Here is an 11,492-nt window from a genome sequence, read left to right as displayed (position 1 = left end):
CCTCAAGTCAATCTGCGCCCAGAGCCGGACCAAGGGGCACAAGGCCACCCGGGCCCCTCCTCGGCCGACACCCACCTTCAACCCGCTCCACCCGGAAGTCGCCGCTTCCCTTTGGGGAGGGGGCGGGGGGAGGGCAAGCTTTGGAGCATGCGCAGTAGCCAGAGCGAGCAGTCCACGCGTCCGGGCGGCAGTTGCGTGTCGACTGTCAGCACGACTCGACCAATCGGGAGACGAGTTCTTGCCGCTGAGCCCCGCCCGCGGAGGGGGACTATGGTAACGGGCGGCCAATCAGGAGTCGTGTTGTTGGCGCGGAGCCCCGCCCCCGATAGGGGCATAGGGTGACGGGCCAGGGTCATGGAGTGTGAGTGATCCTGAGCTCTCGACCCCCCGAGGGCCGCGGCTTCCTCTTGCCCCGTGGCCGGGAGCAGCGCGCCGGGCCCCTCATTCGCCAGCCCGCCCACCGTCCAGCGGCGGCGCGGCCCATGCGGCTGGGGGCGGAGGCCGGATCCGGCGCGGGCTGGGCGTCTCAGGGGCGGCCGGCGGCCCGGCGAGGTGAGGGGGCGGCGGCGGGGCCCGGCCCAGCCCGGTGATTGGCCGCCGACTGAGGGCCGCCGGGCGGCCGGCGGCGGCGGGGCGGGGAAGAGCCGGCGGAGCCTTCCTCGTGCGGAGCCGGGAAGATGCTGCTGTCCCTGGTGCTCCACATGTACTCGATGTGCTGCGTGCTGCCGGCCGCCGTGCTCCTGGGCACGGCTCCCACCTACGTGCTGGCCTGGGGGGCCTGGCGGCTGCTCTCCGCCTTCCTGCCCTCGCGCTTCTACCAGGCGGTGGACGACCGGCTCTACTGCATCTATCAGAGCATGGTGCTCTTCTTCTTCGAGAACTGCACCGGCGTGCAGGTGAGGCCCCGCCCGCCGCACCTGCAGCCCCTCCCTGCGTCTGGGGCCCTGGGGGGTCGCAGGCGCATCCCGCAGCTGCCACCCACCCAGCGTCCGTCTAGCTAGTGTAGGCTCGCCCCGCCGTGGCGGGCAGATCCGGCCCCGGGAACACGTGCCATTACGCCGTCCTCCCACCGTGGGGGCAGTTTCACGTTCTCGCTTAGGGTTTGGCCAGGTGCTTCCTTGCGGGTACTCCAGGATTACTAGGTAGCTGCGGTAACGCTGCTCTGCGGCCCCAAGCGGGATCCACCGCCCGCCCTCCCCCTCTCTTGCAACTGCCTGTCTTGATGCTGGGAGAAGTAGGTGCAGATGAACGTTTAAATAGGGCAAGCAGTTGACAGCTTCTGGCGTTTGGTCTAAGAAGATGGTAATGGTTGAACTCAACAGTGCGCTTTTAAAAATCGGACACCTTTTCTTGAAACAGATTGGTGTTACTGTTTGGGCGAGAAGTACAACTTTGTTTTGCATTCTTCCGCAGTACAAGTGAAAGCTGGGCAAGGAAATTAATCCATTTGTTACTGTAGAAGCCTTACCGGAGATAAAATTCTTGCCAACTTTGACTAGGCTTACATGTGTGGCTAATCTTTTGTCTGCTTACTTTCTGTTATTTTCTTTCTCTGTAGAGATTGGATTTGTAGATTAAATTTGTAAAACAAACAAAAGTAGAAGGCCCTTTTAACTCCATTTAATTATTTGAAGTCTCTTACACAGGAATAACAGTTGTGTTTTCCTTCTGTTCCCCAATTTGAAAAAAAAAAAAAGAGAGCTTAATTCTTGGTTTTCCTTATATTGTTAGTCCTCTTCTTTTCTTTTCTTGGTGGGGTGGGTTGGAGTGAATGGGGTGGCATTATTTTGTCTTTTTGTCTTTTTTTTCCCCCTAGAGCAGCTGCTTTCACCCTTTTGTCCACCAGCTACCATTTTGAATTTATAGTTGCATTGCTGTTGATTCCTGATGACTCTATGCGTTTGCCCCAGTTGGAGGTTTGGGGGAAGGGAACTAGAAGCCAGGGACTGTGTTTAAATCAGTATCTATAAGTATTTCCTAGGAAAGAAAGAAAGATCGCTTTTCCAGATACTGGTTTCCTGATAATTGACTTTTTCAATGGGCCACATTTAAAATTTTCACTAGTTCAGACCAGTCATTTCCCCACTCTGTTCTTACCTCACCACGTTTGTCTAAATGTATGGTTTTGTCATGATAAGTATTTAATTTCACATCATATGACAACTGGCCTGGGCTAGGATACAGGATCAGAATATACGACAGTCATTTACCTCTTAGAAAAGTAATTCTACCTATGGCGGGTTTTAAAATTTTCGTTAAAAGCATATAACATGTCCCATGCAATGTAACATGTACCATTGAAGTAATTTGTGTTTAGCGAGTTTCTTATTTTAAAAAAATGACTGTAAAATTTCACAGTATTTCTCAAATTGTATATCTTACCTTATATTTGTTCCGTATAGACCTCCAATTTATTGTTTGAGTTCTCAGCACATGGTTTTTAAAAAGTTTAATCTGATGATGATCAACGGACACTCAGTTCTAGGATTCCTAACAAACTTCACCAAGGAACCTGCATGAAATAAAATTTTGAATTATAATTGAGGGCCATCAGACATCCTTTTATAAATACATGAAGAACCAGTATTCAGTTATAATCTTCTAAATGTCACAATTCATTTTTCTTTATTAAAAAAATTTTTTTTGTTGCTCTTTCCCCTCCTTCTACTGGAATACACCAAAAACTGATCACTGATATTTGCAGGCCAAAATATCTAGTGATATTTATTTCTAGGCATATGCAACATGCCTCGTCATTAACACCCTCTAAATATTTTAGTCACCATTTTCTTCCTGCTGAAATCAGTACTTTAAAATATATTTTACACTAATGGCTCTGTCTGCTAATCCCCACTTCCCCAAATGCTAACATGATACATTATAACAATCAAAAGTAAAATTTGATATAAAATAAATTTAGTTTTTCAGCTGACCTGCTTCAAGTATAAATTAGTTCAAATAACACTGGAAGAAAAACATAGAATTTAAGTCTAAGATTTTAACGTTTTTTATATATAATGTGTTCAGTTAGAATACCCTTAACTTCTCTAATAATTTATACATTTACTTGAAAGATTGTTTCAGTTTCCTCAGAAACCCTCAAGGCCTGCATGTCTAGAGGCCATTTATAACTAGTTCTTTCTCTTGGTAGCACTGTGTCCTCAAAAATAGTCCTAAACTCTTAATGAATTAAATTTGTATTCTGTATCTTGTTGAAAAAGCAGCTAAACTGTTGTATTTGAATGAAACATGTTTATTTAGAATCAGAGAAGGGACCTCACAAGTCCAACACCTTTTTTTTTCAAGTCTGGATTCTTTCTGCATTTCTGCTAAAATGTTGCCCAGATTCTTCTCAAATATCAGTAGTTCTAGATAGAATATAAATTGTTGCTTGTGTCCTTAATTTTTTTTTCTCTGCTTATTTATCATTCATGTTAAGACCTTTAAAGACCTTCCTACAGTTTAACTGGGAGTAACAGAGCCAGGGAGATCTGGATGTGCTTCTGGGTTTGCTTAAGTAGAATGACACAAACCTTTAAGAGGAAATTAAACATTTCTCAATCAAATGTGATTCCAGTCTAACACAATTTAAGTCTGGCCAGGGAATAGACTTATAAGAAACTCTTAGAGAAATGTAATTAGAACCTTGTTTCTATACTTTCTATAAACATAAATCCTGGACTGCGCAAGACAGTTATTTTAGTTTGCATTTGTGCAAGATTTTTTAAAATACCTTGTTTTTCTGTTATGAGTCACAGGTACAATAAAATATTCAAACACTGCAAAAATATATTGAGAAAGTTGAAGTTCCCCTTACCTACACACACCTTTCCTAGGCCTGCAACAGTTTGGTGTGTAACTTTGGATTTCTGCCAAGAGCATTTATATAAATGTATGAATTGTGGGAAGACTCCTTCTCCATTAAATTAACTTCTTGGATGGGTTTTATAGTAACACCAAATATACCATAACCTATGGGGACACCTCTGTGCCATTGTTATGGAAAGCAAAAGAAAATATGACTCTCTATACACAATTTACTTTCCCTCTTTCATAAATTTGTCTAATTTTGTAGAACTGAATACACTGAGAGTGGGCTCTTCTTAAATGGAATTATAAGTTAATTTTTCCTTTGATATTTTCTCATTTTATTATGGTTTTTTAAACAGAGGTTAATATTAGTAGTTAGACGATCCAAAACTAAGTAGTAACGTCTCAGAACCCGCTCTTTATTCATTCATCTGATATTGGAGTGTGCCCTGAATTCCAGGTCCTGTGCTGGACTATATGGGATGGAATGAAGAAAAATCATAGACAAGGTCCCTGCCCTCATGGAACTCACATTCTAGTGGGACACGAAATATAAGAAGAAAGTTAAAATGCACTGTATTCTGTGACTTTGTTAACCTAGTGGGTAGAGGTTGGGGGTTTGGGGAAATGTCCCTGAGCAAGTAACATATGCATTGAGCTCTGAAAAGGGCCAGTTTGGGAAGTATTGTAGTAATCTAGGTGAGAGATTATGGTCAGAGTCGTGGAAAGAGTGGGCACGGAGAGAATGGAAAAAATCCCAGAAGTATTTTAAGGTAGCTGATGGGGCTTTGTAATTGGATACGGAGTGGAAAGGAGAGGATTGTGTTAGCAACACACCTAGCATTTAGTGAGCGCTGACTGTGTGCCAGGTACTGTTGTCTTATGTGAGTCATCTCATCCTTACCAGATAGGTGCTGTTTTTCCCATTTTACAGATTAGACAACTAAGGCACCCGGAGTTCACACTTGTAATGGTCAAGCCAGGATTTAGTCCAAGGCAGTCTAGCTTCAGGGTCCATTTTCCAAAGATGCTTTGCTAGGTGGTGTGGTTATATTTGTTGAGAGAACAGCCCCACTCCCAAGGTGTGCCTTCTAGGAGTGCCTTCTACTGTAACTGGCAAACAGTTACAGTAGAGGATAATACTGAAAGTAGAGTTTTTGTGTTTATTAGCTTTGTGCTGCAAAGGGAATGTGACTCTGCTGGGTTATTCAAGAAGCCATATCAATTGTTATGAACCTCTGTGAGTTTTTACTTCAAGCAGGAGTAGCATGGTGTGTTAAGGGAAAAGAGATTCTCAACTGATAACTGAATGAAGATGAATACTCCTAAGCATGGCATTCAAGGCTGTCTGAATTCTTCCCTGGCCAGCTTTCCCATTCACTGATTTCACTGTAGCCCAACTACTGCTTCCTCACCAGTCCCTCCCCTAAATTACCAGTGCATTCTCAAGAATGTGCTTTTGGACTCCTCTGTACACTTCCTTCCAACTCGGGCAGCTTTTCCTCATCTGTCATGATCTCACCCCATCTCCATGTCAGGATCACTTATATGTCATATTAACATAGCATTAGCTTATTTTAATATATATGTTATCCCCTTTACAAGATTGTAGCCCCACGGAGGTGGCAATAAAGTGGAGAGTGACTTGCCTTGATTGTTCCCTTTTAACAAAAGGGCAGAGCACTCTGCAGGGAACAGTGGTCTGTGTTTCTGTGGAAATGTGGATGAGAATCTCACTTTTAAGGCATGGGGGCTCTTGAATGGCCCTCTAGTTGACAAGTTTTGATCTAACAGGGTCAACAGGTAGACTGAGTCAATTTGCTTTCTTTACTTAATAGATGGGGGGAGAAAACATGCACTCTACCCACGGAAGTAAGACTGAGAATAAGGTCAGAGACCTTATAAAAGAGGGGATTCTGGAACAGCTAGCAATGCAGAGAAGGCTTTGTTTACTTGTCAGTAAAAACCTGTACTTTTTGCAAGTTTTAAAGGTAAGCTTTGTTTCCTCTGCTTCTTTGCATGGTCTAGCAGTGAAAACCCCAAATAAGCAGTGTTGCATGGGGATTTAGAGGGCTGTATGTGTGTGTAAGTGTAAGCGATAGTTGGAGGCAGAAAGAAATGAGGCGGGTGGTACCTGGAAAGGGGAGTTATGTTAAGTGCTAACCACATGTGAGGCACTAGCATTTCCATTGATAAATTAGTCTCTACGCTCAGCGCACAGTTTAGCAGTTAGAAAGAGGTCAGTTTTTTAAAAAATATATATTTATTTATTTATTTGGTTGTGCGAGGTCTTAGTTGCGGCTCGTGGGCTCCTTTAGTTGTGGCTCGCGGGCTCCTTAGTTGCAGCACATGGGCTCCTTAGTTGCGGCATGCATGTGCGATCTAGTTCCCTAGCCAGGGATTGAACCCGGGCCCCCTGCATTGGGAGCGCTGAGTCTTAACCATTGCATCACCAGGGAAGTACCCTTTTTTTTTTTTAACTGAAGGTATAATGAGATGTTACGAAATGACAAAATGATCAAAGAGCTGAGGAAATACAGGAGTACTACAACTGAATGCAAGTGGTTGCTTAACTGAGGGGAGGTGTGTGAATATAAGGAAATGATTCTTCCACGTTAGATGCGATGCACTGAATGCCAGCTCTTCGTGTGCTTACGTGTTGCTTTGCTCTCATTCTTAATTTGTATTTTTCTGTAGGAAAGTATTTTATGTCAGTTTTTCTCGAGTTTCTTATCTCCTTGTGGTTAATGTTCAAAGTGAAAGAATTGCATAAGCTTCTAATTTATGGGAAGCCTCATTTGACATTTTTTATTTGGAATTTTTGCAGATAATAATTTTGTTGTAGTCAAAAGATTTTTGGATCTGGGGTGAGAAACCTGGGTGTAATTCCTAGTTCTTTGCTATTCTCTGTCAGCTTGAATAAATCAACTTTTCAACTCAGCATTCTCATTCTTAAATGGAATACTTATTGTCATGTTATTTTGTGAAGACTAAATGAGATAATATGTGAAACTGCTGAGCTCAGTGACATCATAGATGCTCAGGAAAAACACGCCCTGTAAATGAGGACAATACAGAGAGACAGATATGACGAATGTATAAAAGGAAGTTTGTGATTTGTATGGTTCCATTTAAATGTTGCATAATAATTATTTTTGTGTACTGATTATTAGACAAATGACTATGTTTATATTTTAACATTGTTTCGGAGGGGCGTCATACTTTTCCTATTCAGGGAAAGGTTTCAAATTGGGCAGAAAAAGACCATAGTTTTGTGTGTATTACGGTAGAAGTCTTGTACTTGATCTTGAAATGATGTATTTCATTGGCACAGAAATACATTTAAAAATCATTTCAAATAATTATAAACGTCATAGAGTGTAAATTATATCTGCAAACTTATTTATGCTGCATTTCTTTATGGCTGCATTTGTATGTAATCTGAGACCTTTTTTTAAGGAAGAGAAATTATATAGATGTTTCTCCTATCCATTCATCATTTAACACGATTTTGAGTAAACAGTCTGACTTTGTTGGATAATAATAAGAGCAACAGCTAACATTTTGGGGGACAGTTCCTATGATCCAGGAGTTGTGGCAGGTAGCTTACATGGTCTTGTTTACCTCACCACACCTGTGGTGAGTAGTTACCATTATTACGTTCACTCTACAGGTAAGGAAAAATAGGCATGGGGAGGTTAGGGACTTCTGCTGCAGTTCACGTAGTTGGTGAGGGGATGGGCTAGTGCTCAGGCCCGAGGCTCAGTTTAAACCCAGGGTTTCTGCCCGGGCCCTTAGTGACTGGTGTGCTGTGCATAGAGGAGATAGAGCTGTCTGTAGCTGGGCCCGCAGATCAAACTGACAAGGCCAGATCCGCAGGAGAAGAGGCACACAGATTTAACGGGCGTTGATCCTTTATGTGTAGTTTAATATTTTACACGCTAGGGTTTTTACTGGCCCCTCTCAGAAAAGAAGGGGAAACTAAAAGAGGCGGTTAGAGTCAGCGCAAGGCAGTAACCTGTGGAGGCACAGCTAGGTGCAGGAAAGGTGGGTTTGGGCTCCTAGGGCTGGTACATTGTGGGAAGGTCCCTAGGAAATGTATGGTAGATAAGGACTGTTAAGTAAGGCTTGCTGACTCATCTCCGTGCTGTCTCTGATCTTCCTGGTCCTCTAGAAAGGAAAAGCTTTACGAGTGTTTTTGATGTCACTGTTACAAAGTGAAGTTTAGGCCTCCTTTAGGCGGAAAAGGGGAGGGCAGAGAGCTGTGTGTGCTGCTTCTCAGTTGCCCTCAGCTCAAAATAATCCTCATGTCAAAGTGGCATGTTTTGGGGCGGCGTGTTCTGATCCCCTTCTACAGCATCATCTGTATCTAAGGACAGTGAAAGAAGTTTTTTTAAAAAAAATTTCAATGTGCATGTGGAAAGGAAATGAATATTATTGAGATAAATAATATCTCAATTTTTTTTTCTTTTTGAAGAGGAAGAGTCCTGTGCCTTATGTGCCCAAGGCGGTGTTGCTTAGATATTCCACCGCGTTAGACACGTGGTTACTGCAGAGTCCATTTTACCACCTCTTCAGGATACAAAAGAGGGAGCTTATCAGATCATGGGAGCAAATTAAAAACAAGGTGAAGAGGCGAGCCCTGTGAGAGGAGAGTGTCTGCATTTAAATCCAAGTCTTCTGAAAGGCGCTTTGTCCAAGATAAACAAGCTTGTTTGACTAAAGCAGCATTGTAACTAGTGTGTCAGTCGCAATGAAGATAATCATTCAAAGAGCATTTTTACTGAATTAATAAAATGAAGAGAGAACATTGTTATTTTCCTCTAGAGGGACTTTACATGAGTGTTTTAAAAATGGAGGACCCCCAACTTGAACAATTATTATGACTTAAAATTACTTAGAGAATGAGGAAGAACCAAAAAGCCGTGTTTTTCATATGGCTTGTTCGAAGGAACAAATTACCTGCCGGAAAGTGATTGTAATTTGAAATACATGTACTAGAAGATTCACAGAATGGTGCCTTTAAAACGTCACTGGTGCATTTAAAGTATTTGTTTATTCCCCGCCTCTTTACTGTTGAAAATGAGGTTTAGCTTATCCACTTGTGAAAAATAAACGTGCAGCTTCTTGATTCAGTGAACATCTGTTGAAAAGCATTTGAGTGCTGGGCTCTGGGTGGAACAAGGATGCAGTCCTTGCCCCTGAGGAGGCTGTGGGCCTTGAGGGGGATGTGATGTGAGTTGGAAATAAGGATGCACAGCGTGACCGGGTTCGTTGTGATGCAAAAGGGGGAGAGATTAATTCTGAGGTCTGGGTTAGAGGGCAGGGGGGCTTCGTGAGGAGGTAAACAAGCGGAAAAGCTGATCTAAGATGACTACAATGAGAGAGCGCAGGGGGCTTTCAGGTAATCAGAGAGTCGTTTAAGAATTTATTTGTAGGGGCATTTTGTAAGTTATTATTAAATTTTAAATTCGGAAAACACTACAGTTATCTTATTAATTATATACTTGTTAGTAGGATAGTAGTAACTGTCTTATTAAGTATTTTGAGAATCTGTACTCTTAAATGAAAACTTTTACTTGCCCTCCATGTTAGTAAATTTAAAAGCAAATAACCTTTTCACTTCAATGAACAGAAGAAGTTTGATAATTTTAAGTTGGAGTGAAATGCTTCATTGAAGCCTCGGAAATAAATTAAGTGAAGGGCCTTAAAAACTGCATATATGTGGTACATAAACATTGTAACCATGCATTCCTTTCTTTGGATAATCAATATTTATTTGAAGTACTTAATAATTTGCGTCTATTGCAATAAGATTTGCAGTTCATCATTTCATTTACTTTGCTTTTAGAGCTTGTAAATTTTTAAATACGAAGGGCTATTCTTTGTAACTTTTTATTTCTGTTGAATTCCAAACAAGTGATAATGACAAATAAAAAAGAAACAACTTAAGAGGCAACCAATCCAAATACCTACTTTGAGATCCTAAATTATGTTACGTCAGAGGCTTACCATCTTCTTTTGCATCTTAATTGGAAATAGCTTTTATTTCAGTGAGATGCATACTGAAAAATAAACTTTAATGAACTTTATAAATAAACTTTATGAACTATGTATTTATTATTTTCCCTTCAATGGCTAGGAATTAAGATTTTGTTCCTTTCACATTTCGCCCATCTGTTTTGCCCACCAGAATTCATTACTTATCTTACTTTCTCTAGATAACCACTGAAGATCTATTTTTAAACACTGGGCATGTTTAACTTTGTTACTGAGATAAGCTAAATATAGAAAATGTCGATTGTTTGGAAGCCATTTAGGGATGGGGAAAATTAGTGAGTTTTACAGGGATTGCAGAGATGGCTTTCCTGCAAAGCTTTTCAGTTCATGTTTGTGTCTGCAAACAAAGTGGAAAACTGTGGCATTTTAAGGCCAGCTTGGTATATAGTATATGGACTAAGCCCAAGTAGTGGAGGTGTGGCATCTTAAACTGGTGGTGCCCATTAACTGATCATGGGTCACTGAACAAGGCAACTTGGGGGTTCTGTGCCTCAGCCTGCTAAAGCGTGAAATCAGAGGCTGGACCAGATAGCGGCCAGACGTTGTTCTGGTGGCAATGCATGTACTGACTATATTCACTGTTGGGGATTGTTTGGCATGACATTAGATGACTGTGCTTATTTTTGTGGTTTCCTTTTCACCCTCAACATGCTTGTTTTATTTTAAAGTGGGATATATTGGGTTTTATAGGAGATAAAGTTTGCAGTGCTGTTTTCTGTATGATTGACATTGTAAATCTTGTGAGACATGCCCATTATTTAAATTTTTTTAAAAATAGATCTTTATTGGAGTATAATTGCTTCACAGTCTGTGTTGGTTTCTGTTGCACAACAAAGCGAATCAGCCATATGCAGACACATGTCCCCATATCCCCTCCCTCTTGAGCCTCCCTCCCATTCTCCGTTTCCCACCCGCGTAGGTCATCACAAAGCACCGAGCTGATCTCCCTGAGCTATGCTGCTGCTTCCCACCAGCCAACTATTTTACATTCGGTAGTGTATATATGTCCATGCTACTCTCGCTTCTCCCCAGCTTCGCCCTCCCTCCCCGTGTCCTCAAGTCCATTCTCTATGTCTACCTCTTTATTCCTGCCCTGCAACTAGGTTCATCAATACCGTCTTTTTTTAGATTCCATATATATGTGTTAGCATATGGTATTTGTTTTCTCTTTCTGACTTACTTCACTCTGTATGACAGACTCTAGGTCCATCCACCTCACTACAAATAACTCAATTTCGTTTCTTTTTATGACTGAGTAATATTCCATTGTATATATGTGCCACATCTTCTTTATCCATTCATCAAAGTGATGGACACTTAGGTTGGTTCCATGTCCGGGCTATTGTAAATAGTGCTGCAGTGAACATTGTGGTACATGACTCTATTTGAATTACGGTTTTCTCAGGGTGTATGCCCAGTAGTAGGATTGCTGGGTCATATGGTAGTTCTATTTTTAGTTTTTTAAGGAACCTCCATACTGTTCTCCATAGTGGCTGTATCAGTTTACATTCCCACCAACAGTGCAGGAGGGTTCCCTTTTCACCACACCCTTTCCGTCATTTATTGTTTCTAGATTTTTTGACAGTGGCCATTCTGACTGATGTGAGGTGATACCTCATTGT

The 11,492-nt window shown here is 41.9% G+C and overlaps 1 protein-coding gene across 4 annotated transcripts in view; it reads left to right on the top strand.

Annotated features, from left to right (window-relative positions):
• The first annotated feature begins 314 nt into the window (after positions 1-314).
• AGPAT5 (1-acylglycerol-3-phosphate O-acyltransferase 5) overlaps positions 315-11,492 on the top strand; it is a 62,651-nt gene continuing 51,473 nt past the window's right edge. The window contains exons 1-2 of one of the 4 annotated variants that reach the window (XM_019921453.3): positions 315-896; positions 5,649-5,801. In XM_019921453.3, the coding sequence (XP_019777012.1) occupies positions 678-896; positions 5,649-5,801 (372 nt within the window). In that variant the 5' untranslated portion in view covers positions 315-677. The remainder of the gene's footprint in view (positions 897-5,648; positions 5,802-11,492) is intronic. The other 3 variants (XM_019921450.3, XM_019921449.3, XM_019921452.3) reach the window with 3 other exon arrangements.

Source organism: Tursiops truncatus, chromosome 21, assembly GCF_011762595.2.
Source record: "Tursiops truncatus isolate mTurTru1 chromosome 21, mTurTru1.mat.Y, whole genome shotgun sequence".
In the NCBI taxonomy this organism is placed as follows: domain Eukaryota; kingdom Metazoa; phylum Chordata; class Mammalia; order Artiodactyla; family Delphinidae; genus Tursiops; species Tursiops truncatus.
This window is presented reverse-complemented; position numbering and strand designations above follow the sequence as displayed.